This window comes from Chiloscyllium plagiosum, chromosome 23 (genome assembly GCF_004010195.1).
Source record: "Chiloscyllium plagiosum isolate BGI_BamShark_2017 chromosome 23, ASM401019v2, whole genome shotgun sequence".
NCBI lineage: Eukaryota > Metazoa > Chordata > Chondrichthyes > Orectolobiformes > Hemiscylliidae > Chiloscyllium > Chiloscyllium plagiosum.
Genome location: NC_057732.1, coordinates 35,378,551 through 35,405,786, shown reverse-complemented (window position 1 = coordinate 35,405,786; position 27,236 = coordinate 35,378,551). Strand labels below are relative to the sequence as shown.

The following is a 27,236-nucleotide window of genomic DNA, read 5'->3' as shown; positions in this document are numbered from 1 at the left end:
TCCCAGCTACCTCCCCCCAGCCCCCACCCCCTCCCATTTTTCTCTCAGCCCCCTTGAGTCCCTCCACAACATTCCTGATGAAGAGTTTATGCTCGAATCTTCGACTCTTCTGCTCCTCAGATGCTACCTGACCAGCTGTGCTTTTCCAGCACCACACGTTTTGTCTCTTCATTGAAAGGGGCATTGAATATAAAAATAGAGAAGTTAAGTTGCAACTTTATGGTAATTTACTTAGGCCACACTTGGAATATTGCGGACAGTTCTGGTCACCACACTACCAGAAGGATGTGGATTCTATAGAGACGGTACAGAAAAGGTTTACCAAGATGTTGCCTGGTATGGGGGATTTTTGCGATGAAGAAAAGTTGGATAGACTGGGTTTGTTTTCACTCGAACACAGGAGGTTGAGGGGTGACCCGATAAAAGTTTATAAGATTGTTAATGACGTGGATAGAGTGGAAATTCCGAAGCTTTTTCCCAGGGTGAAGGGGTCAGTTACTGGATGGCATAGGTTCAAGGTGCAAGGGGGAGGGAAATTTAAAAGAGATGTGTGAGGCAGGTTTTTCACACCAAGAGTGGTGAGTGCCTGGCTTAAGTTGCCAGAGGAGGTGGTGGAAGCAGACACAATAGCTGTATTCAAGAAACACCTGGATGAATCCATGAACAGGAAGGGAATAGAGGGTTGCAGATCCTGTTAGTGAGGGCAGTTTTAGTACGGAAGGGCAAAATGTGCTGGCACAGGCTTGAAGGGCCGAAGGACCTGTTCCTGTGCAGTATTGATCTTTGTTCAAATATTTTGGGTGTCCTTCCCTGAAGGCCAGCATCTGTAATGCTGGACTATTTACTTCCCTGTTTTGCTAAGAACTGTAACTGAAGAAGCTGACCATTGTACGTAAGATGGCACCCTGAGTGGTGACTTGTACACTTTTCACTGTACTCATTTGAGTACATGTGGCAACAAAGCCTATTCTAATAGGACCATGTGACCATAAGAAATAGAAACAGGAGTAGGCTATTTGGTCCCTCAAGTGTGCTCCACCATCCTTTAGGATTGTGACTGATCTGATATTCCTCACATCCACTTCCCTGTCCTTCCCCTGTAACCCTTATATCCCTGACTGATCAAGAATCTATCTACCCCCGTCTTAAATAAATGCAAGGACTCTGCCCTCACAGCTTCCTGTGGCTAGGAGTTCCCAAAGGCTCTCAGTCCTCTGACAGAAGTAATTCCTCCTCATCTCAGGCTTAAATTGTGTCCTTTTTAATGAATGAACAAGTTGAATCTTTGTAAGAGTCTGGTTCACAAGTAATTTTTTATTGACTCCACTTTATATTTGCAGATTTCAAATTTACTGTACTCAAGTTCCCAAAACCTGGCAATAGTGTTCCCTTGGCCTGTTGCTGCCTTCCTTTGGCTCCGTTCACCTCGCTGCTGTGTCTGAAAGCCTCCTCTTCTGGCCCTTCCAATTGCAAGAGAGTGATTCCCTGCCGCACTGCCCGAGTGCATATTGCCCACTCTTCCCAAGTGCACACCTGAAGTCACTCGTGAGCCAATGATTGAGTGTCCCCACCCTCTGAGTGGTTTGCCCTTTTAAGCGCCCATTGAGTTTCCCACAGTGGCTTCCCTGTGTTTCCACCTTCAGGCCCCAGCGTGCAGCCCATTCACCTCCAGTACAATCTCAATATCTCCCTCGACATGTCTCAGATATCCTAACCCGATCTCGTCCCATTTGCCAGCACTTCACCCAGATCCCTCTGAACCCTTCCTATTCACATACCCGTCCAGATGCCTTTTAAATGCTGTAATTGTACCAGCCTCCACCACTTGCAGCACTGCAAGAAGTAGAAGTTTGTGTAATTGTGCCATTGCAACATTCTAAGCAAGATATTTTGATGCAACCTTTCCTGTCGGAAGGATGTTGTGAAACTTGAATGGGTTCAGAAAAAACTTACAAGGACGTTGCCAGGGTTGGAGGGTTTGCACTAATGGAAGTGGTTGAATAGGATGGGGCTGTATTCCCTGGAGCATCGGAGGTTGAGGGGTGACCTTATAGAGGTTTACAAAATTATGAGGAGCATGAATAAGATAAATAGACAAGGTCTTTTCCCTGGGGTGGGGTGGGGTCCAGAACTAGAGGGCATAGGTTTAGAGTGACAGAGGAAAGATATAAAAGGTACCTATGGGGAAACTTTTTCTCACAGAGGGTGGTGTGTATATGCAATGAGCTGTCTGAGGAAGTGGTGGAGGCAGGTACAAATATAGCATTTAAAAGGCACCTGGATGGATATATGAATAGGAAGGGTTTAGAGGGATATGGGCAAAGTGCTGGCAAATGAGATTAGATTAGGTTAGGATATCTGGTTAGTGTAGACGAGTAGGACTGAAGTGTCTGTTTCTGTGCTGTACATTTCTATGCCTTCCTCTGGCAGCTCATTCCATACATGCACCACCTTCTGCATGAAGAAGTTGCCAGTTAGGTCGCTTTTAAATTATCCCCCTCACCCGAAACCTATGCTCTCTCGTTCTGGACTCCCTCATCCCAGAGAAAAGACCTTGCCTATTTACCATTTCCATGCCCCTAATGATGTTTATAAATCTTTATAAGGATACCCTTGAGCTTCCGACGCTCCAGGGAAAACAGCCCCAGCCTGTTCAGCCTCTCCGTAACTCAAATCCTCCAACCCTGGCAACATCCTTGTAATTCTTTTCTGAACCTTTTCAAGTTTCACAACATCTTTCCGATAGGAAGGAGACCAGAAATGAACACATGGACTGGACAGAAGGGTCTGTTTCCGTGCAGTACATCTCTATGACTCTATGTTCTCTGAGTTCTTAAACAATCTTTAATTGGATTCATCAGCAAATCAAGGGCATTAGCCTCCCCTGACCCTCGATGAACTTTGTCAATGCTGGCGACAATGATGGAACTCCATTTGCAGGCAAGCACCAGGGTTTTAATCACAAGCTCCCATTCCAACCTTACCCAGAGCAGAACCTCCAACCCCAACTCACAAAGTTCATATGCCAGATGGGCAGACCTTGGTGCTGTTTGCTCACACATCACTCTGCACAGAGTGAACAAAGTTGTAAAACAGCTTTTGAGAAACCCAGCCAAAAGCAATAACAATGTGATTTTGAGCACTTTGCAAAAATAAAGAGAGAGTGTTCCTTAGCAACACCTTAAAGTTGTCATAAATTATTCTCTGTTGGTAATTCAAGGAACACAGCTTATTTCTACCTGTCTATCAAAGGTGGGGCTTCTTACATCAACTTACAATCATCTATTAATTTCTGTTCCAAATATTGCCATATTTATTTGTGATCCTAACCTGCTTAAACACATTATGACACGCCTTTGGAGCAGGTATGCTTGAACCTCGGTGTCCTTACTTAGTGGGAACTACCAATGGGTTACAAGAGCTCAGTTAGCTGAATCCCATTGAATTGGTTGCCTGGCTATCAAATTGAATTAAATTGATAAATTGACAGACATGATACAAAGGGACTATCTTTTCTGCTTGGGGTATCATAACATTAGAGTTAAATGATTAGAAATGAAAGCAACAAGAACACAAAGGGTGGTGTAAACTGAACCTCTTGACCCAAAAGGCTGTGGATTAGAACGAGATTGAGATAGAGAGCTTCTTGTCGGGTCAGAATATCAAGGGAGATGGAGTTAACTCAAGAAAAAGGAATTTAGATTTAGATCAGCTATGATCCTATTGAATATTGTTGATCGACTAAATTGTCCGCTCCCAATTATATGAGGAAAAACATGGTGTAAAATGGAGAGGGCCTCAAGAGAGGAGTCAAGCAAAGTTCAAAAAGCAGAGGTAACCACTAAAAACACAGAACAGAGCTATCACTGCCAAGGAAGCTGAAGTCTAGTCCATCAACTGTCAACTATTACTTGGCGACGGCACCTTCGTCTGATACAGAAGGTTCTTAAATTCAAGCCCCCACCCCACCTCAGGACTTGAGTACATTTATTTGGCTAAAACTTCAAGAAGTGTGAAGCAAAAAAACCCAACTAAACAGAGCTAAGATACAGATAAAAGAATGGCAGAAGTGGTTTAAGGGGTTGACTGGCCTTCTCTTGTCTCTTAGCTTGGAGTTGCTCTGACTCACCTACTACTGGATTGACCCTGATTAATCTCAAAAGCTTAAAAATGTGTTGCTGGAAAAGCGCAGCAGCTCAGGCAGCATCAAAGGAACAGGAGAATCAGGAATGAGCCTGAAGAAGGGCTTATGCCCGAAACGTCGATTCTCCTGTTCCTTTGATGCTGCCTGACCTGCTGCGCTTTTCCAGCAACACATTTTTAAGCTCTGATCTCCAGCATCTGCAGTCCTCACTTTCTCCTAATCTCAAAAGCTAGCTCACACAAAGCATCTAATGCCCCTCAGTGCTCCCGTGGGTTATTATTTGCAGCGATCCTCCTGTCCCCCCCACTCCACCATCACCTCCCACCTTCCCACCTCGGAAGAAGGGATCATGAGTCAGGCCCAATATTCATTCCCCTGTGGGAGTGCAGGTGTTTTGCAGAGAAAGGAAAGAGCTTGGCAGCTCATCTAGATCGCTTCCAGACGCGGCACGTCTTTCCCAATTTGGAGAGAGGAGGGGCAAGAAATAGAATGGGAGACAGCCATGTCTCACCACCTTCTCAGTAGCTCTAAGAAATGCAGCACAGGTTCTGACCAGCACAGATAAGATGAAGCCTGAAATGGAGTGGGGAGCTGGCCCTGGGCTTTCCCATTATGGATTACACTGGGAAAGTGGTGAGAAGATGACGGAGGCTCTGCTCACCATGCTTGCAGCCTGATTAAGCACACCACAGGGGAAAACAGTTAATGTCAGCCATGACTGTCGTCTCCCCACCCCCCCATCAATGTCATTCTCTCAAGAACTGTCATCCCCTTCCTAAAGTGTGGTGCCTGGAATTGGGTATAATGCACCAACTGATCGGGGCAGAGCGGTGTCCTTTGGCTGAATCAAGATCATTGTGTGAGAAACATTGGCAACAGATATCTTTGAGAAAAAACCCAACTGCCAAGCAACAGCTTGTGGATTAGTTGAAGGTTATCACAGAGCTGAGAGGAGGGGCTCTTGTGGTGCAGTGATAGTGTCCTTACCTTTGAGTAAGGTAGACGGTGGTTCAAATCCCAGCTGCTTCCAGAGATGTGTAATAACATATCTGAATAGGTTGATTAGTGGGCGGCACGGTGGCACAGTGGTTAGCACTGCTGCCTCACAGCGCCAGAGACCCGGGTTCAATTCCCGACTCAGGCGACTGACTGTGTGGAGTTTGCACATTCTCCCCGTGTCTGTGTGGGTTTCCTCCGGGTGCTCCGGTTTCCTCCCACAGTCCAAAGATGTGCAGGTCAGGTGAATTGGCCATGCTAAATTGCCCGTAGTGTTAGGTAAAAAGGGGTACATGTAGGGGTATGGGTGGGTTGCGCTTCGGCGGGTCGGTGTGGACTTGTTGGGCTGAAGGGCCTGTTTCCACACTGTAAGTAATCTAATCTAAAAGATCAGAAGAGAGCGTAGTATGGGCTCAGAGCTCCAAAAACCTTACCAGCAGGTGATATTGCTCTCTTTCCCTAACACTCTCACTCTCTGTGAGTGAAAACTTTCAACATTTTCCAAATGGAAATATTAACTCAAGCCACTATCTAAGTGTACTTAACTGGTTCGTCAAATTTTGAGAGCAACATGCTCCAACTGGTAAATGATTTAAAGGTGCAATTTCCTGTACAGTTCAAAAATCCCACAACAGTTGGAATTGCTGGAAATACAAAACAGAACAGATACGCCAAACAATGAGTAATGGAGGTCATTAAAATAGTTTGGCCATAAAAGAGATGAGGCAGTTAAAGAGAAAGGGCATTGGAATTGAATTGGAGATCAAAGAGAGAGAGAGAGGAGAATGATAAAGAGAGATTTGAGAACCTGAATCGGAGAGGTAAGTGAACGAGAAATACCAAGGAAAAGAATACCAGCTTAAAGCACACTGCAAAAATGGCTTTTCTGGGTGTATATGAGTTTGGTTTGATGCTTACTGGCAAAGGTTTTGCATTTTAAGGTGACAGACTAGCCATCCCTATCCTGAATTGGAAAGAGTAAAGGCAAATTGATTTTAACCAGTGAGTATAGGCACGAGGAGTAATTATCTCATTTGAAGCTCAGAGAGATTATTCTCTCAGAAGATGTTAAAAAAACTCATTACCTTCAGAAATTAGAACCCATGTTGAAGACCAGAGGACAGTGACTGTGAGACAGGCAGCAGAAATGGCTGACAATTGTGAGCAGATCCATAAAACTAACCTTTGTTTTCCCTTTGAGAAGGAAGGTGTGGATGTGAGAGGGTGCAGGGGGAGTTGTTGGGGGGTGGAGGGGTCGAGAGCTGCAGACTGGGGTTGGGGGGAGAGCTACACGCCTGGGAGTTGAGGGGGAGCTGCAGACTGAGGTGGGGAATGAGTTGCTGGGAGGTAGCTGATATCTGGGGAGGGTGAGCTGCACACCTTGGGTTGGTGGGCTGGACACTGACAATTCTGGGGGTCAGTGGTCGTGTGGAACGTGTGAAAACTCAATTTGCAGCATGTCAAGGAAATGTTTCTGATGTTCTGCAAGTTGAATTATTTTCTTCTAATGTATAACTGCAAAGTTAATATTATACTTAGTTTTTTGAGATTAAAACATTGATATTTCGAATAAACAGAGCTAGCACTTTCGGAGCAATGACTAAACTTCTATTAGTTTTAAACTAGTTATGGAAAAGACAAGCCTTGTATGAAAATTAAAGTTGTAAATTGGGGCAAAGCCAATTTTGACAGTATTGCACTGAGGTTTCAAAAGTTGATTGGGGTGGGGGAGACTGTTCGCAGGGAGAGAGATGTCTGGCAAGTGGGAGGCTTTCAAAAGTGAAATAATGAGAGTTCAGAGACAGTATGTTCCTGTTAGTGTGAAGGGTAAGGCTGGCTGGAGTAGAGAACACTAGATGGCAAGAGATAGTGAAGCTCTGGACAAGAAAAAGAAGAGGCAACGATCAGGTACTGGCAGTTGGGATCAAGTGAATCCCTTGCGGAGTATACGAGCATTAGGAGTACCCTTAAGAGGGAAGTCAGGAGGGCAAAAAGGAGAGGAGATAGCTTTGGCAGATAAGATTAAGGAGAATCCAAAGAGATTCTACAAGTGAATTAAGGGCAAAGCAGTGTCTAGGGAAAGAATAGGACCTCTTAAAAATCAATGAAGCTACCTATGTGTGGAACCAGAGGAAATGGGTGAGGTACGAAATAAATATTTTGAGTCAGCATCTACTGTGGAGAAAGACATTGATGCTAAGGAACTTAATAAATAAATAGTGATATCTCAAATAATGTTCATACAACTGTAGAGGATGTACTGAAGGTGTTAATATGTATAAACATAGAACATAGAACAGTACAGCATAGTATAGGCCCTTCAGCCCACGATGTTGTGCCGAGCTTTTATCTTAACCTAAGATCAGCAACACCTACACATCCCTCAATTTACTGCTGTCCCTGTGCTTGTCCAGCAGTTGCTTAAATGTCCCTCATGTCTCTGACTATACTCCCACTGCTGGCAGTGCATTCCACACACCCACCACTCTCTTTATAAAGTACCTACCTCTGACACCTCCCCTATACCTTCCTCCAATCACCTTATGACCCCCTCATGACAGCCATTTCTGCCCTGGGGAGAAGTCTCTGGCGATCTACTCTATCTATGTCTCTCATTGCCTTGTACACCTCGATCAAGTCACCTCTCTTACTTCTTCTCTCCAGTATAGTAAGCCCTACCTCACTCAACCCCTCTTCATAAGACATGCCCTCCAATCCAGGAAGCCTCCTGGTAAATCTCCTCTGTACCCTCTTTAAAGCATCTACAGTCTTCCTGTAATGAGACAACCAGAACTGGACACAACATTCCAAATGTGGTCTAATCAGGATTTTATAGAACTACAGCAAAACCTCACAGCTCTTAAACTCAATCCCCATGTTAATGAAAGCTAAAATACCTTCTTAACAACCCTATTGACTTGGGTGGCAATGTTGAGGGATTTATGTACATGGACACTAAGATCCCGCTGTTCCTGCACAATGCCAAGATTCCTGTCTTTAACCCTGTATTCAGCATTTAAATTCAACATTCCAAAATGGATCACTTCACATTTATTCAGATTCAACTCCATCTGCCATTTCTCAGCCCAGTTCTGCATCTTGTCAATGTCCTGTTGTAGCCTGCAATAGCCCTCCCCACTACCTACAACACCACTGACCTTTGTGTGATCAGCAAACTGACTAACCCACCCTTCCACTTCTTCATCCAAGTCATTTATAAAAATTAAAAAGAGCAGAGGGTCAAGAACAGATCCCTGTGGGACACCACTGTCACCGACCTCCAGGTGGAATACTTCCCATCCATTACCACTTGATGTCTTCTTTTGGCCAGCCAATTCTGTATCCAGACAGCCAAATTTCCCTGTATCCCATACCTTCTAACTTTCTGAATGAGCCTACCATGGGGAACCTTATCAAATGCCTGACTGAAATCCATATGCACCACACCCACTGCTCAACCTTTGTCAACTTGTCTCATCACATCCTCAAAGAATTCAATAAGGTCTGTGAGGCATGATCTGTCCCTCTGAAAATGTGTTGCTGGAAAAGCGCAGCAGGTCAGGCAGCATCCAAGGAGCAGGAGAATCAACGTTTCGGGCATAAGCCCGATCTGTCCCTCGCCAAGCCATGCTGACTATCTTTAATCAAATTGTTTTTCCAAATACTCATAAATCCTATCTCTCAGAATCCTTTCCAGTACCTTGTTTACAACAGACTTAAGACTGGCAGGTCTGTAATTCCCAGGGATTTCCCTATTCCCTTTTTTGAACAGAGGAACAACATTCACTTCCCTCCAATGAGCTGATACTACTCCCATGGAGAGTGAGGATGCAAAGATCATCGCCAGAGGTGCAGCAATCTCATTCCTTGCTTCCCGTACTAACCTTGGATATATTTGGTCCGGCCCTGGGGACTTATCTATCTTGATGCTTCCCAGAATTTCCAGCACATCCACTTCTTAAATATCAATCTGTTCAAGCCTATTAGCCTGGTCCACGGTGTTCTCACTATCAACAAGGTCCCTCTCTTGAGTGAAAACTGAAGCAAAAAAGTCATTTAGGACTCTTCAGACCTCTTCAGACTCCAAGCGCAAGTTCCTTCCACTATCCCTGATCGCCCTTACCCTCTCTCTGATCATTCTTTTATTCCTCACATACGTGTAGAATGCCTCTGGGTTTTCCCTAATCCTTCCCGCTAAGGCTTTTTCGTGTCCGCTCCTAGCTCTCCTCAGTCCATCTTTGAGTTCTTTTCTCGCTACCCTGTAATCCTCTAAAGTTGTGCCAGATCTTTGCTTCCTCAACCTTAAGTAAGCTTCCTTCTTCCTTTTGATGAAAAGCTCCTCTGCTCTTGTCATCTAAGTCTCCTTCACCTTACTATTCCTTGCCTGTCTCAGTGGGACAAAGTTATCCAACATTTGCAACAAGTGGCCCTTAAACAGGCTCCACATTTCTGTTGTGCATTTCCCATAGAATAATTGTTCCCAATTTATACTTCACAGCTCCTGTTTAATAGCAGCATGATTTCGCCTCCCCCAGTTAAATACCTTCTCATATTGTCTGCTCCTATCCCTCTCCATGGCTATGGTAAAGGTGTGGTAACTGTGGTCTCTGTCACTGAAATGCTCTCCCACCAAGAGATGTGACACCTGGCCTTGCTCATTGCCTAGCACCAAATTCAATATGGCCTCCCCCCTAGTCGGCCTATATACATATTGAGTCAGGAATCCCTCCTGGACACACTTGATAAAATTGGCTCCATCCAGACCATCTGCAATGCAGTGGCTGTTCCCTTGCTGTTCCTAACTTCCACCCAAACTGACTCAGTGGACAAACCTTCCTCAACAACCTTCATTTCTGTAGCTGTGATGCACTCTCTGGTTAACAATGCTATACCCCCTCCCCTTTTTCCACCCTCCCTGATCTTTTTAAACGATCTAAACCCTGGAACATCCAGCAACCATTCCTTCCCCTGTGAAATCCATGTCTCCATTAAAGCCACAACATCATAGTTCCAAGTACTGAACCATACTCTCAAGTTCATCACTCTTATTCCTGACAGTCCTTGCATTGAAACAGACACACTTTAACCTATCCCTTTGCCTTATCAACTGTGTATCCTTCCTGACAGACTCTCTGCATTTTATTTCTGCCTGTTCAACAACTACCCTCTCCTCTGATCTGTAGCTCTGTTTCCCATCCCCCTGCCAAAGTAGTTTAAACCTTTCTGAAGTACTCCAGCAAATCTCCTGTCCAGGACATTGGTGCTCCTGCAGTTTAAGTGCAACCCATCCTTCATGCACCGGTCCCACCTTCTCTAGAAGGTACCCAATCATCTACGTATCTGAAGCCCTCCCTCCTACGCTAGCCCTGTGGCCATGTGTTTAGCTGCACTTACTTACTTCCTGTTCTTCTCCTCACTAGCACGTGGCACCAGTAGTGGTCCTGAGATTATTACTTTGCCTGTCCTGCTTTTTAGCTTCCAACCTAACTTCCTGAAATCATTTTTTAGATCCTCATCCCCTTTCCTAGCTATGTCATTGGTGTGCACCATGACTTCTGGCTGCTCACCCTCCCCCTTCAGAATCTTGTAGACTCGATCAGCGACAATCCTGACTCTGGCACCTGGGAGGCAACATACCTTCCGGGAGAACCGTTCACGATGACAGAACCTTCTGTCCATTCCTCTAACTATTGAGTCTCCCAACACTAGCGCTTTTCCATTCTCCCCCCTTCCCTTCTGAGCCACAGAGCCAGGCTCATGTCAGACACTATAGCTTTCCCCAGTTGGTCACTCCGCTCCCTCCCCATCCCCCAAAAGTATCCAAGACTGCATACTTATTCCTGTGGGGAATGGCCACAGGAGATCCCTGCACTGTCTGCCTGTACCCTTCCCATCCCCTGACTGTCAGCCATCTGTCTTTTTCCTCTACCTGAGGTGAGACTACCTCCCTGTAACTCCTCTCAATTACCGCTTCTGCCTCCCGAATCATCCGAAGTTCATCCAGTTCCAGCTCCAGTTCCCGTTCCCTACTGCGGTTTCCAAGGAGCTGGAGTTGGGTGCACTTCCCACAGATGAAGTCAGTTGGGCCACTAATGGTGACCCTTACCTCCCACATTCTACAGGAGGAGCATTCACCTGCCTGACCGTCCATTCCCAATGTTCTCAATTCACAAAGAGACTATTGAAGAAAACTAGTAATCTAACCGAATTGACGCAATAAAACTTTGTTTTGGTATGAGAAGGAGGATGGGGGGGGGAGAGACACATGCTAAGTAGTGTTTCAGGTAAAGCAACTGCCCAAAAATATTACCTTCCTTACTCAGCAGTCCCATGTCTACACCTGCACAGTATGCAGTCCGCCAATTCACCAGGTAATTTATTAACAGATTAATTTACCTTCCCGGCAGCCCCTTGGTCTTCACTCTCACTACTCCTGCTCCTGCTGCAAAGCCCTGCCCCAAAAAAGGTAGATAAATCCCCGGGATCTGATCAGGTGTATCCCAGGATATTGTGTGAAGCTAAGAAAGAAATTTCACGGCCCCTAGCAGAGATGTGTATCATCTAGGGCCACGGGTGAGATGTTAGAAGACTGGAGGTTGACTAACGGGCCTTCATTCAAAAAAGGCTGCAAGGTAAAGCCAGGGAACTATAGACTGGTGTGCCTGACATCAGCGGTGGGTAAGTTCTGGGAGGGGATTCTGAGAGACAAGATTTACATATATTTGGAGAGACAAAGGCAGATTAGGCATTACCAACATGGCTTGGTGTGTGGGAAATTGTATCTCACAAACTTGATTGGGTTTTTTGAGGAAGTAACCAAAATCTCATTGATGCCTCTTCTTGTCCACTACCCTCAAATGGGGCATTTCCCACTGACCCATGCCATACGGTAATCTGGTCTGCTTTTATTTTTAATTATTCTTAGTTTTGTTCCTTTTTAGGATGAGCGCATTGCGAGCAAAGCCAGCATTTATTGCCTATCTCACAGAGGGTGGTACATGTATGGAATGAGCTGCCAGAGGAAGTGGTGGAGGCTGGTACAATTGCAACATTTAAGAGGCATTTGGATGGGTATATGAAGAGGAAGGGTTTGGGGGATATGGGCCAGGTGCTGGCAGGTGGGACTAGATTGGGTTGGGATATCTGGTCGGCATGGACGGGTTGGACTGATGGGTCTGTTTCCATGCTGTACATCTCTATGACTCTATGACCCTATGACTCTAAGTCTGGCAGCATCTTGGGAGAGAAATCCGAGTTAATGTTTCAGATCGAGTGACCCTTCATTAGAAGTCTTTAATTGTTTTGTTTTGCAAATTATTTCAGCTACAAATGCACGTGTGTAAAATACAAGAGGTGCAATGACCTATCTAACACCATATTTCAGTTTTCACAATAGCTTTTCTAGGCTGAAAGTGTCCTCAGAAAACAAACTCTGGTTTTAGCTTCGCATAAAGTTGTGATTTTTAGGAATACACCTCTGCCTTTCAGTGAGGACACCTTATAATTCATGAAACATTTACTCATACCAATTGGATAGAAAGGAAAGCTATGCAAATTCTCAAGCAAATGGAACTATCACTTTGTGCAAAGAAAGATCACACAAGCAGCAGTGGGAGAAGTGATCACATTTTTGTCAAACGTTCTTCTTCATTTGGATATTTTCATTCGATCTTTAGCATTCCTGTTTGAGCATGCAGAAGCAATCGTGAAAGACATTACATTCAATATTGAACTTCTTCATTACACTGAGGCAGTACACCTTAAATGCTCATGCTAAGGAGAATGGCTAGAATATCTGAGGGAAGATAGCTAGAAACTGCAATAGCTAAAACACATGGAAGTTTGACTCATGACAATTAATTAACAGACAGCCCAAAGCAGCCACCATTACATAACTTTCAAAATCAGAAGCATCCAACAACAAAACTGAACAATTTGCATTTATCTAGCACCTTTAACATGATGACTTATCCACAAGTGTTTCATAGGAATTAGTTTCAAACTGAACTTGAGGCCGGACCTTATAAACAGATGTAATGACAGGATTAGTCAAAGAGGTATGTTTTAAGGAGCATCTTGAATGGGAGGGAGGGTGAGAAATGCTTTGGAGTGTAATTTCAGTTGTTTACAGCTTTGAAGCATGCATAGGGCAAACAAAGCTGGGGATGTGAACTAGATTAGCGATACACAAGTGAGTTAATTTGCTAATTCCCCTTTTTCTCTTTATTTCAGTACTGCACAGTCCTTGGCCATTCAGCACTGACCTGGTCCTGGGGTTCTACCAGGGTCGTAGTCTTTGTGTCGGTGAGCCATTGTCCAGGCGGGAACACTGTCCTTCCCATGGTGAGTCATCTTTTCTGGCAGTGTTCTTGGTGCAGGTGTACCACTATCCTTCAGTCCTGGATGCCGCTTGGCCATGGAATAAGCAGGTGCTCTGTTCGTTGTGACATCATGATCCCAGAAACCTGGAGAAAGGGCCAATAAGAAATGTCAGGAGCTTTGAGACTGCGTTGCATGATCTTGAAACTTCAGTCTCATCGTGTAGCAATAGCTGGTGGTTTTGTATCCCTCTAGCCCAGAGAAACTGAATATGCAAGCAGTGACATTCCAATTGCCATCTGATCTTCCAGGGTCCAGCCCTTCTACACTGGGTTTGATTGGTTGCAAAGAACAACTGATTTTAACAATAGAACAGCCTGCTATAGTGGAATTGTCATTGACTTTGGTCATGTGATATGTTGATTCTGTTACAATGACATTCCTAACGCTGGTCGGAATTTATACCGTTAAGAGTTGAAGAAATTCCCAGTGCTGCTGGGAAGAGGAAGGACATCTGAGATCATTTAACAGGAACAACCTGGTCACACAGCTGTATTAGGAATTCATAGAATAGAATCATAGAAGCCCTATAGTGTGGAAACAGGCCATTGGCCCAACAAGTCCACATCGACCCTCTAAAGAGTAACCCACCCAGACCCATTCCCCACCCTATTATTTTATATTTCCCCTGACTAATGCACCTAACCTACATATCCATGAACACTATGGGCAATATAGCATGATCAATCCACCCTAACCTGCACATTTTGGACTGTCATAGGAAACCTGTGCAGACATGGGGAGAATATGCAAACTCCAGAAAGACAGTTGCCCGAGGCTGGAACTAAACTCAGTTCCCTGGCGCTGTGAGGCAGCAGTGCTAACCACTGAGTCACTGTGCCACTCCAAACTTGTACAATTGGAGATGTTGTTCCCATGTCATTTGTGGTTGTTGCTATACCTGCTATACGTGTTATTCTTCCATTTCCATTGTTAGGCTGTTGCTGGCTTCTGGGTTGATTTATAGTTTGCATAGATGCTGAGTTCAACCTTCATTGTCAGCCACCTGAAATTTCTATTGTAAGGATGAGCTTGTGATAGCGATAACTGGTTGTTCATTTCCACTAGATACAATCGAGATGACAACATCACTACTCAGATACCAAGTTGTCACTTGGTCTGAATCTTTGAGAGAATTGAAGGTTTGTATCCTGACTGAACCTTTTTATGACCCCAACCCATAAGTACCAACTTTCTGTTATGATCCTGGATGAGATGACCACATTACGATATGATCTGGCTGGGGAACAGTAACCATTATCTTTAAAGGAGACAAAAGGTGGTTCCTGGGAGTATGCTAAAAGAATAAGCTTACAAGATTTCACCATCCTGAATAAAAAGCGAGACTCTATTATACAAGTTAGAACAGTGAAAAGATCTATAATAAATGTAGACCTTACAGTGAACACCCAGGTTTACATGTAGTTAACTGTACTGTGATCAAACATCCCACAGTGCACATCAGTTTGCAAATGTGATCAGACAGATCCCATGTAATTTACATCAGTTTCCCTCAGGACATCAACTCATTAAATTTCACAAGGATCATAATTCTTAAGTTTTTGCTGATTTAACCTTGAAGTTCCCTGTCAAGAGGCAATCCATCTGGTACACCCCACCCCCCGATTTTCTTGGACCTACCCTCCCCATGATTCTAAAATGGCACCGCCATATGTATTCACAGGCACAGCACCAGCTTCTCACTGCCAGCTAGCTTCAGCAAACTCCTGAGGCTTCCCCAAGTTTGAAGCTTGCTCAGTTGCATCAAGGAAGTTGTGATTATGGCTTTTCAGCACACCAGTCTCACAGCAGTACTGAAGGATTAAGGCTCACAAGCTTCTTCTGAGGTCTTTGGGCATCCCCAACAGAAAGCAAATGACTTCCCACATTCTCAGCTCTGCATGACTTTTTGTGAATCTCAGCTCCGACCTTTAGATGCTCCACCACTCAATATGATAATGGCTGATCATCCAACTGCTCTGGGCTCCTCAAGAAGGGCTCATGCCCGAAACATCGATTCTCCTGCTCCTTGGATGCTGCCTGATCTGCTGTGCTTTTCCAGCACCACACTCTCGACTCTGATCTCCAGCATCTGCAGTCCTCACTTTCTCCTCAATTCAACTTTCTTCCCAGTACTTCTAATCACTGCCATCCTGAAATATAGTCTGACTGTGTATCTGTCTCTTCCTCTGACTATTTGCATTGCTACAATTACTTTTTGCTGAATCAGAACCTTCCTGAATGTCCTGTTACAAGCATTGCAATAGATTCCACTTCAGAACAATGCTGCCACCTAACTACTCTTGCAACTCTATACCTCTGAAAGTTACAATTTTGCCATTTTCACAGAACATTGCTTTACAGCACAACAAAAAAAATGCTTTCATAAAGAGGGATTCATCACACTTTCCAATAACGCTGCCAATAGTTGGATAATCTTGTTGAACTGAGATTTAGCTTTCTGCTATTTTATTTTGATTTAATTTCTCATGTCTATTACAGCTTCCAATTCAGTACAACTTCCACTTTTTTTGCAATTGGAAGCTTAGTTTTGGTATGGGTGTTTTTGTATTCGACTACTTTCCATTCCTTCAGAAGGTATGTTTCTCCACTCAAGGACTGACTTGAATACTGACATGATCAGAGGTCAGAAAGCTGAAGTACTGTGGACATTATAACTTGTAATTCCAATTCGTGTTTTTCAAAGTTGGTAATTTAAGTGCTGTCTGGACAGAGGCCGACGGAACTGACTCCAACTGTCCATGGTACTGGTAAACATCCACTGAAACAATGTTCAACCCTCCACTGTTCATGAACAATTCAAAGGCTGAGCCACAGATCTCTTTTTCTAACCAGCTGGAATCGTGTTTTGATGATAAATTCTCTCATTTTTAAGTAATACCTAATAAGCTTGTTCCTTGTTATCTCAAGACAGCCTGTTTAAATTGGCTCATTTAAATACATAAATTCATTTGGATTAGGGAGACGGGGTTCCACATGGGAGGACAAAATTAACCATGTTGTGAGGGGACAGGTGATTAAAGAAGGGGAACCAGAGCATTTTGTCTAAGCATTTGTTTCTGGTGTTCTCCAGCCATATCCACACATGGACTCAGAAGTGGTTAGCACTGCTGCCGCACAGCGCAAGGACCCAGGTTCGATTCCAGCCTCAGGCGACTGTATGCATGGAGTTTGTTAATTCTCCCCATGTCTGGGTTTCCTCGGGGTGCTCCGGTTTCCTCTCACAATCCAGGTTAGGTGAATTGACCATGCTAAATTGCCATAGTGTTCAGGGATGTGTGGATTGGAGTTAATGAGTAAATGGGGGAATGGGGCGGGCAGGATACTCTTTGGAGGATTGGTATGGACTTGTTGGGCCGAAGGGCCTGTTTCCACACTGTAGGGATTCTATGGATTCCATAACACGGAGTTTGGAGGAATTACTGAGAACCTAGAGGGCCATTTCATCCCTCTTTATCCAGAAGCTTAGTGATTTGGGGTTGGCCTTCTGGAACTGCAACAAATAGTGGAACATCACCCACCATCGGGGCATACCAAGACATCTAGGCTGGATTTGTATAATTTCTTTACCAGCATCAGTATTTCAGTTTGACTGTCAATAGCCAACTGGAGATGATGTATGATGTTGAATTTACCAATTGTTTATGAAGCAATTGAACTCTTCATTCATTAACAGAGGGTCATAGTTGCTCAGAAATTTTGCTTTTACCATAATGATTAAATTATGTGAACTAAATTAAACTAGATATTTGACAGTCTCGCCGATAGTCATTGAAGTCAGCTGCTCAAAGTCATATTTATCAGAATTATCGTCAAAAGTGTGAAGAAAATAGGTTTGTGTGAGAAGATATCTTTGTGCTCTAATATAAGCAAAATGCTACAGATGCTGGAAATCTGAAACCAACACAGAAAATGCTGGAAACTCTTAGCGGGTCTGACAGCGTCTGTGGAGAGAAATCAGAGTTAATGTTTCAGGTCCAATGACCCTTCTCCAGAATTGATTGCGGCTAGGAATAGGTTGATACAAATGTTAGAGAAAGGGTGAGGGAAGGGGGAAGGAGCAAATGAGAGCTGGATATGGAGCCCAGAGAGAGAGAACAACTGTTGGACGGACAAAGGAATGGGTAAAAGTCAGCCTGGGACAATGAAAAGCTGCTGATGGGGACCATTAGTGGCTGATATAGGTTTGTTTGTGTGCTCATGTGCTGGCAAGGCCTGGTACTTGGGTTTTGGGGTTAGGGCATGGGAAAAGGTACTCAGACCCTAAAATCATTGAACTCGATGTTGAATCCAGAAGGCTGCAGGATTCCCAAGCAGAAAATGCGGTGTTGTTCTTCCAGCTTACTCTGAGCTTTGCTGGAGTACTCCAGCAAGCAAGAGACAGATATTGGCCAGGAAATGCAATGGTGTGTTGAAATGGCAGGCAATTGAAAACTCAGCCTGTTTTTTGCAGGCAGAACATAGGTGGCCTGCAAAGCAGATACTCAGTCTGCATTTTGACTCTCGTTTGGAGGAGACCACATTGTGAGCAGCGAATACTGTAGACTAGATATGAAGTGCAGGTAAATGACTGCTTCATTTGAAAGGTGTGTCTTGGGTTTCAGTCATAGAGTCATTGAAATGTTAGAGAAATATTTTAATTTTCAAGTCTGTAATCACTCTTCTTCAGAATTGAAAGATATTGGAGAATGTCTACTTTTTATACTTTTGACAGAGGCAGGGTAACGGTGAAGGGAATTTTCCACTTGGGCACTTCACAGCCTCGAGGTCACATTACTGAACCCCAGAACTTCAGAAACTAATTGCATTACATTACATTTGTCTTACATTCTCCACACATCACCACACCCACCCAATGACCATCTGTAATGTGTGTCTTGTTTACTGTGCTCTTAGTAATAAAGACCCATTCTGTCTCTTTCACACCTTAATGTACACCCACCTTACATCTCTTTTTCCACCATTAATAACCCCTTTGTCTTTTGCACTGGACTCTACCCTTCCCTTTGCCCCTTCTCCACCTCTGTCAAAAGTATATTTTTATAAATATTCTGAATTTATATCCTTCAGTTCTGAAGAAGTTATATCAGACTTGAAACATGAACTCTGTTTCACTATCCACAGATGTTGCCAGACCAGCTAAGTTTCTCCAGCAGTTTCTGTGTTCACTTCATCCGTGCTCTGGGATGTCTGTGTCACCAGTGGCTCTCTCAGGAGGCACATTGATACAGCTTTGCATTTCTCACCAAACAAGCTGCTATCTCTCTTGGAGAAACAGTATCTCTTTTGGCCCCAGAACAAATTCCCCAGGCCATGTCTCCTCGTTTCCAGATCTTTGCTCAGTTTGAATGTTACTCTGTGAATTATCAGATTCTCTTTGGTAAGATTGGTTAAACATTCAAGGGTGGCATGTGATGTATCTAGTGGAACAGGAACCCACATGGAATACACAGACACATTGGAATCATGTTTACTCCTTGGGACTCTCAGGTCTTTGTGCAGCTGCCTGAATAATTCTAGCCCATGGAACGAGGTCTGAGGAGAGAGCTCCCCTTCTCTGATAGTATGCAGAGCGTGGAGGGGGTAGGAAATGGAGTGTCTGAATATGAAGACAGCAGAGGAGTTTCTGCACATCATTGTGAAATGACATTCTGATTGGGCAGAAGGAAGTCATTTGTCATGGTCTGAGCTTTTGTCCCAGTCACAATAATCTCACACTAATGCACGCAGTACTGACCTGTTTGTCCTCTCAACAAGTATTTGGGACCTGGACTGTTGTACATAGCTGCAACCGCCAATCTCGGCCTGTGAGGCCTCCATGTTCCAACCCAAGGGTCAGCCGGCATGCTAGGCGAATGGATCTATCTTACTGCATGAATTTGAAATCAGGGCACAGGGATTAGAATTGAGTTCACACTTGGAAATAATTATGAAAATGTTTAGTGATGCTTTCTAATTCGGGCATTAATCCGAGCCCCTTGCGGGTACCCTCAGACGTGCACTTTGAGTCCCTTTCTCGCTGCTACAATGCCGTGACCTCCTCAGCCCTCCAGCATTTTGCCCCACCCTGTCCTGCCCCCTCTGCACGCCCTTTATCTGCAGCTCCCCTTACACCCACCCCAGTCCTGAAGAAGGGTTACACCTGAAACATCGACTTCTCCACATCCTGATGCTGCCCGTGTTCCCCCAGCCTCCTGCCTGTCTACCTTATGTGTATTCCCAGCTCCACTCTGGGATTTGAGATGCATGTGCTGACAAATGCTCTGAGGAAGGGACACTGGTTAACCCTGCTTTCTCTCCACAGATGCTGCCAGACCTGTTGAGTTTCTCTAGCAATTTCTGCTTCTGTTTCAGATCTCCAGCATCCCCAATTCTTTGTTTTATTGAAAGGTTTTCATCACCTAACACTGTTGGGAAGGTGAGGAAATAAGACTACGGACTGAGCCTTGGTCAGAACTTGAACAAACAGCCATACGGTCCGTCCTAGCTCAGCACAAGCGTTCCCTGGAAATAATAGGAGGAAGGATCTGAGGTGCATTAGTATGTGCAGCGGTGGGTTCCCCCGTTTGGAGAGAACCCTGGGTCCAGGTAATGGCTAATGACAGGTCAGGGGATGAAATCTGATACCATCCTCAGCCCCAACTCAGCACCTTGCACAGGAGACAGAGTGGCTTATTGCCTGTCCCTTTCTACAAGTAACAACATCAAGTAATACTCAGGAGTGTGATCAATCAGAGAACACGGAAGTGTGACAAGACGGTGAAAGAGCCGGAGCATCCTTTGTGGTAGAATTCCTTCAGCGTCTCCACTTACACAGGGAGCTCGCACTCCACTGGAAAGGGGTGGAATGCTTATTATCCAGAGACTGGTTCCGTCTCTGTCCTGGGAAGGTGCCCACTGAGAGGCAGCGGTTTCTATACCCACATTTTGTCCTGGTCAAAGATTTGAACGTCTCTTGCCTCCGGCTCCCAGAGATCAATGATGGTCGGCCCGGGGCTGGGGGGAGAAATGGCTATTGTCAGCACGGTCTCCCAGCAACCCCTGTGTAAAGATTGATGACCAAACCTGATCAATTTCTTAGCTAACAATGCGAAGTATGAAAAAGGCATGGTTTCGGCTCGGCTCCCGGGTGAATTGCGAGGAGCTTCAGTTCCCCCCCCCCCCCCCCCATGTACTCAATGTCCTTGCTCTACCTGAAATCGCCCTGATGATTCCAGAATCAGAAATTGCTGGAAAAGCTCCGCAGGTCTGGCAGCATCTGTGGAGAGAAATCAGAGTTCACTGGTTGTAGCTGGGAAAGGGTTGGTATATGTGTTCAAGATAAGGTAGGGAGAAGAGTATACCATAGGTGGATATGGAGCCCAGAGAGAGAGCAGCAGTTGGGCAGACTGTCAGAGCAGGTACCCAGTGCCTTCAAATTGTCACTAAGCTGCCAGGAACATCCATGGGAGTCAGCACCAAACGGCATCTCTGGGCACAACCCATGGCCAGTAACCACGTGCAGCTCCCCCCCCCCCCCCCCGTCCATGGGCATGGACATCCAACATTATCAACCCCTTGATCGTCTGGGCACCTTTCTGATTGCAGGAAGCACAGAGCTGCATTGCTTGGAACACCAGCATTTAGCAATGAAAGTCTGCTGGTGGGAGATAGAGGGGGCTGGTGGAGGGTTGTTTATCAGACTGGAGGCCTGTGACCAGCGGTGTGCCACAGGGATCGGGACTGCGGCCATTTTTGTTTGTCACTTCTACAAATGATTTGGATGAGAATATGGGACAAACGGTTAGCAAGTTTGTGGGTTACATCAGAATGGGTGGCATAATATTACAAAGAGATCACATGATTAATTGGGTCAATGGGCTGAGGAGTGGCAAATTGAGTTTAATTTGGATGAATGTAAGGTATCGCATTTTGGTAAAACAAACAAGAGCAGGACATATACAACTACTGGTAGGTCTCTGGGTGCGTTGTAGATCAGAGAGACCTAGGGGTTCAGGTACATAATTCTTTGAAAAAATGTTTCATGTATAGTCAGGGTGGTTAAAAAGGCATTTAGCATGCTTGCCTTCCTTGCTCAGACTTTTCAGTACAGGAGTTGGGACATTGTGTTAAGGATGTACAGGATGTTGGTGAGGCCTTTTTTTGGAGTATTGTATGCAGTTCTGGTTGCCCTGCTACAGGAAGGATATTATTGAATTGGAGAGGGTTCAGAGAAGATTTACCAGGAAGTTGCCTGGAATGGAGAGATGGAGTTATAAAAATAGGCTGGGACTATTTTTACTAGACCATAGGAGGTTGAGGGGAGATCTTATCGAGGTTTATAAAATCATGAGGTGCAGAGATAAGGTGAATAGCAAAGGCCATTTCCATAAAGTGGGGGAGTTCAAAACTAGGGGGCATATCTTTAAGATGAGAGGAGAAAGTTTAGAAAGGACGTGAGGGGCAATTATTTTAAACAGAAATTGGTTAGTGTGTAGAATGAGCTTCAAGAGGAAGTGCAGGCAGTGTTACAGCATTTAAAAGACATTTGGATAAGAATATGAATAAGATTTTTGTTTTTATTTATTTTTGTCACATGTACCTAACTATAATGAAAAGATATGTTTTGTGAGTGGTACAGGCAGATCATGATAAATAAGGACATACAGATCATAAGGTACTTAGAGCAAGGCATACAAGGTTATGGTTGCAGAAGGACATGCATAAAACCAAGGTCAGCATTAGGTTTGAAATAAAAGAGGTCCGTTCCACAGTTTTATAACAGCAGGGAAGAAACTGTTCGTGTGTGTGTGTGTTGACGGAAGAGATTGGAAGACAGCATTACTGGGCCAGGAGGGGTCATTGTTAGCAGCCTTCCTGCTAACACCCTGAAGTGTGGATGCAGTCCATGGATGGGAAGTTCCCCTCTGTACTAGCCTAGGCTGTACACACAACTTTCTGCAGTTTCTTACAGTCCTGGGCAGAGCAGTTGCTGGACCAGGCCATTATGCACCCATGTAGAATGCTTTCTATAGTGCATCTCTAAAAGTTGCTGAGGGTCCTTCTGGACAGGCTGAATTTCTTAAGCTGCCTGAGGCATTGTTGTGCCATCTTGACCATCGCATCTCATAGGAGGTCCAGGCCAGATCGTTGATGATCATTGCTCCTGGGAACTTGATGCTCTTGACCATCTCCAGCTCAGCTCCGTTGATGTAGATAGGGACATGCTTCCAGAAGTCAATGATCAGAACTTTTATTTTGCCAACATTGAAAGAGAGATTGTTATCATTGCCCCATGATACCAAGCACTTTATATCCTTCCTGTGTTCTGACTCCTCATTGTTTGATATCCGGCCTCCAACAGTGGTGTCGTCAACAAACTTGCAGATGGCAGTTGTATGAGATTTGGCTGCAAAATCACATGTGTACATGGAGAACAGTAGGGGGCTGAGTACACACCCTTGTGGGCTGTCAGTGTTGAGGATTATTGTGGAGGTGATTCTGTTGCCTATTTTCACTGATTGCAATCTGTGGGTCTGGAGGCTGAGAATCCAGTTGCAGAGGGTAGAGCAGAGACCGAGGTTTCAGAGTTTAGAGATTAGTCTAGTAGGGATTATGGTGTTGAGTGCAGAGCTGTAGTCAATGATTAGGAGCCTGACATAGGTGTCCTTGTTATCCAAATGTTCCAAGGATGAGTGTAGGGACAGGGTGATGGCATCTACTGTGGACCTGTTACGCCAGTGGGCAAACTGCAGAGGATTGAGGCAGGCCGGGAGGCTGCAGTTAGCTGTGACCAACCTCTCGAAGCACTTCATAATTATGAAGGTCACAGCCACTGGGCGGTAGTCATTGAGGCACGTTGCATCTGTTTTCTTTGGTACTGGGATGAAGGTGGTCTTCTTAAAGTAGGTGGGAACTTCAGGTCTTAGCAAGGACAGGTCAAAGATGTCAGCGCCAGCTGGTCCGCGCAGGATCTGAGTGCACGGCCGGGGACTCCATCTGGGCCATTCACTTTCCTCAGGTTCACTGTCAAGGCCAATCTGACATCTGCAGTGGGGACTGAAAGAACAGGTGCATCATGGGCTGACTGGGCAAGAGACACCATTTCACTGACCTTCTGTTCGAACCCAGCGTAAAATGCCTTGAGTACATCAGGGAGAGGTTTATTTTTGACCACTAATTTGTTTGGCTTCCTTTTGTAGCCATCATGTGGTGTAGGCTTTGCCACAGGCGGTGGGTGTCCGTGTGGTTAGTCTAACTTAATCCGGTATTGCCTCATGGCATCACTAATGGGCTTGCAGAGGTCGGATCTGGATTTCCTGTATAAGTCCAGGTCATCCAACCTGAACGTGTCAGGCCTGGTCTTCAGTAGGCAATGAATTTCAGTTCATCCAAGGTTTCTGACTGGGGAACACATGGATTGATTTCTTTGGCATGGTTTCGTTTACACATTTGCTGATGAAGTCCATGACATGGTGGTGTACTTATCTAGGTTGGCTGCTGAATATGGTGCTGTGCACCAAATCCAAGCAGTCCCAAATAAGCTCTTCGACTGCCATAGACCAGCATTGAACTACTTTCTCTACTGTGTCCTCTTGTTTCAACTTCTAAGATGGGAGGAGGAACACAGCATTGTGATCTGATTTTCCCAAATGTGGATGGGGTATGATGCATCTTTGATGGTTGTGTAATAGTGGTCAGGGATGGTTGGTTCCCTGGTGGGGCAGGAGATGTGTCGGCGGTATTTTGGTAGCATCCTCTTGAGTCACCAGTCATGATAAATAAAGCCTCAGGGAATTTCGTCTCCAGAGCATTTGTAGCAGGGTCAGTTTCATCCAGAACATCCTTCATCTCCACAGGGGGTGGTATGTCGACTGTTGTCAGGATGGCGGAGGTGAACTCGTGTGGCAGGTAGTAGGGATGGCATTTCGCTGGGAGATAATCTATGTCCGGGGAGCACTAACTCACAGGGTACCCACGTCTGAGCACCAGAAGGTGGTGATTAGGAGGCAGATGTTCCCGCCTTTTGGCTTACCTGAGGCTGCTGTGCAGTCCATGAGACTTATGGAGAACTTCTCAGCCTGCAAGGCATAGCAGGAGTGAGCCATGTCTCCATAAAACAGAGGACACAGCATTCGCTGTCACAACACTCCCAAAAATAGCAATGTTTGGAGGGATACAGGGCAAATGCAGGCAAGTGGGAGTAGTTTAGTTTGGGAACATGGTCGGCGTGGACTAGTTGGACAGTAGGATCTGTTTCCATGCTGTATAACTGTGTGACAGGTACCCAGTTCACAGACTGGATCAGAAGCAAGGGGCAGATATCCAGTGAATAGTTCATTATTTCAGGAACTGCATGTGGTCAGATGGGAGGACTGATGTAAGGATGGGGTAGGAGTTAATGGTAAGTATGGTAAGTTACAGTGAGAAATCTCACCAGGACATACAGCAAGAAACCCTTTAGAATACTTGACGCAACTCATACTCAGCCAAAAAAGTAAGATACAGATAAGTTTCTCTGACATTTTTTTATTCCATTTTTAGCTTCTTCTGTCTCTGCTTGTACTGGGCCCATATTTATTTCTGCTGATTTTTTTGTCCTTTTTTCCATACACATGGAGGGTTGGCTTGACTAGACTTTAAAACAGTCTGGATGCAAAAAGGAAGCTGCAGACGCTGAATGGGTATTGATTTCAGCACCCTCTTAGGATGTGCCCACAAGCCTTTTGATCCATCACACCATGTCTCAGACTGCCCCTTGAGATATCATTCCAAACCAGAGTCACTGCCTTTCCCCCAAATCACTCCCTCTTACATCTCCGTTAGCACCCGACTCCAACACCCACCAGCTCTAATTTGCATTAATCCATCACACAGCATGCGGCCATCTTTCATTCTGTTAGCATGTGTGCTAATAATTTCTCATGGATAGCCCGTTTTGAGATGCTGCATCTGTTCTGAATCTATCCCATTTAGCGTGGTGGTCATGGCTCACAATCCATGAGAAGGCAGTCCTTAGTGTTACAATAGATTGTTGCTTCAACAGGATTATGCAATAGTCTAGAAATACTGTCATGGGCAAATGTATCTGTAGTAGGTAGGATGAAGGATAATTAGATTTTTCCCTTGTGTTAATTCTTTTACCCGCTACTGTAGGCTGTGTCTGTGTAGTATTCACAATTTGGAGATGCCGGTGTTGGACTGGGGTGTACAAAGTTAAAAATCACACAACACCAGGTTATAGTCCAACAGGTTTAATTGGAAGCACACTAGCTTTCGGAGTGACGCTGAAGGAGCATCGCTCCGAAAGCTAGTGTGCTTCCAATTAAACCTGTTGGACTATAACCTGGTGTTGTGTGATTTTTAACTCTGTGTGGTATGTTCTTCAGGACTCAGGCAGTTTATTCAGTAGCGGTGCTACTGAGCTACTCGCAGTGATGAGACTTTAAGTTCCATACCCAGAATACATCTGTGCTCTTTCCAACCTCAGTCCTTCTTCCAAGTAGTGTTTAACATGGAATACTGATTCATCAGTTGCGAGAGGATGTAGGCAGTAATGAGCAAGAGGTTTGCGTGTTCATATTTGACCTGATGCCTTGACACTGCATGGGGCTTGAGTCATCACTGAGGAGTCCAATGTCGTTGTGTCTCCACTCCATACCACTGTGATGTCACCTCTAGGGGCTCTGTCAGTTAGTATTAGAGTAGACAGAGACCAAGAAATGTCTCTGATCTCTTATTTTGATGATTAATAGGAGGCTTTAGCTGACTTTTAGTTTAAAATAGTAAATGGAGTCATGAGGCTAAATATGGTGAAACGATTTTCTCTGGTGGATAAATCCAGAGCAAAGGGGTGAAACTTAAAATTAATAGCCATGTTCAAGCGAAATCAGGAAATATCTGCACCTAAAGTATTATGGAAATCTAGAACTCTGCTTTCAAAGGCATGTAGATATTGGGAGACAATTGAAATATTTTAAATTGAGATTTGTGCACTTTGGTAAGAAGCACAAATGTGAAGCTAAGGGATTGATCGGCCATGATCCCACCGAGTGAGAGGCACAAGTCGGACGGTCTGCAACGAAACCAAAACTTGACTTAAAACCTTGCGGGTGGGTCTGCTAATGCATTTGGGTGCAGTTCAAACCACTTCGGCTCAGGGAAGGTCACAGAGCGTTAGTGCAACAGGCACCCTGCATAATATAGTACAGGAGCCAAGGCAGAGGGAGTTCAGTCATGTTGAGTTTCAAGGGAGTAAGTTGTGGTAGGATGACCTCTACTTTAATGCTAGGAGTATTATAGGTAAGACAGACAAGTTAAGGGTCAAAATGTGCGGTGCTGGAAAAGCACAGTCAGTCAGGCAGCATCTGAGGAGCAGGAGAGTTGATGTTTCAAGCATAAGCTGAAAATGTGTTGCTGGAAAAGCGCAGCAGGTCAGGCAACATCCAAGGAGCAGGAGAATCAATGTTTCGGGTATGAGGCCTTCTTCAGGAATGAGGAAAGTGTGTCCAGCAGGCTAAGATAAAAGGTAGGGAGGAGGGACTTGGGGGAGGGGCGTTGGAAATGCGATAGGTGGAAGGAGGTAAAGGTGAGGGTGATAGGTCAGACTGGGGTGGGGGGGGAGAGGTCAGGAAGAAGATTGCAGGTTAGGAAGGCGGTGGGGAGTTTGAGGGATTTGACTGAGACAAGGTGGGGGGAGGGGAAATGAGGAAACTGG

The 27,236-nt window shown here is 44.9% G+C and overlaps 2 protein-coding genes across 7 annotated transcripts in view; one reads left to right on the top strand and one right to left on the bottom strand.

Annotated features, from left to right (window-relative positions):
* odf3b (outer dense fiber of sperm tails 3B) overlaps positions 1-19,386 on the bottom strand; it is a 30,057-nt gene extending 10,671 nt beyond the window's left edge. Inside the window, exons 1-2 of the mRNA XM_043713209.1 lie at positions 19,278-19,386; positions 13,405-13,605 (exon numbers count right to left, since the gene is read on the bottom strand). Of these exons, the coding sequence (XP_043569144.1) occupies positions 13,405-13,605; positions 19,278-19,386 (310 nt within the window). The remainder of the gene's footprint in view (positions 1-13,404; positions 13,606-19,277) is intronic.
* Positions 13,373-27,236, top strand: part of LOC122561777 (thymidine phosphorylase) — a 69,168-nt gene continuing 55,304 nt past the window's right edge. For 3 of the 6 annotated variants that reach the window (XM_043713920.1, XM_043713916.1, XM_043713918.1), the window contains exon 1: positions 13,373-13,483. The gene's annotated coding sequence lies outside the window, so the exon portion shown is untranslated. Of the gene's footprint in view, positions 13,484-14,587; positions 14,662-27,236 lie in introns of all 6 variants that reach the window. The other 3 variants (XM_043713917.1, XM_043713919.1, XM_043713923.1) reach the window with 2 other exon arrangements.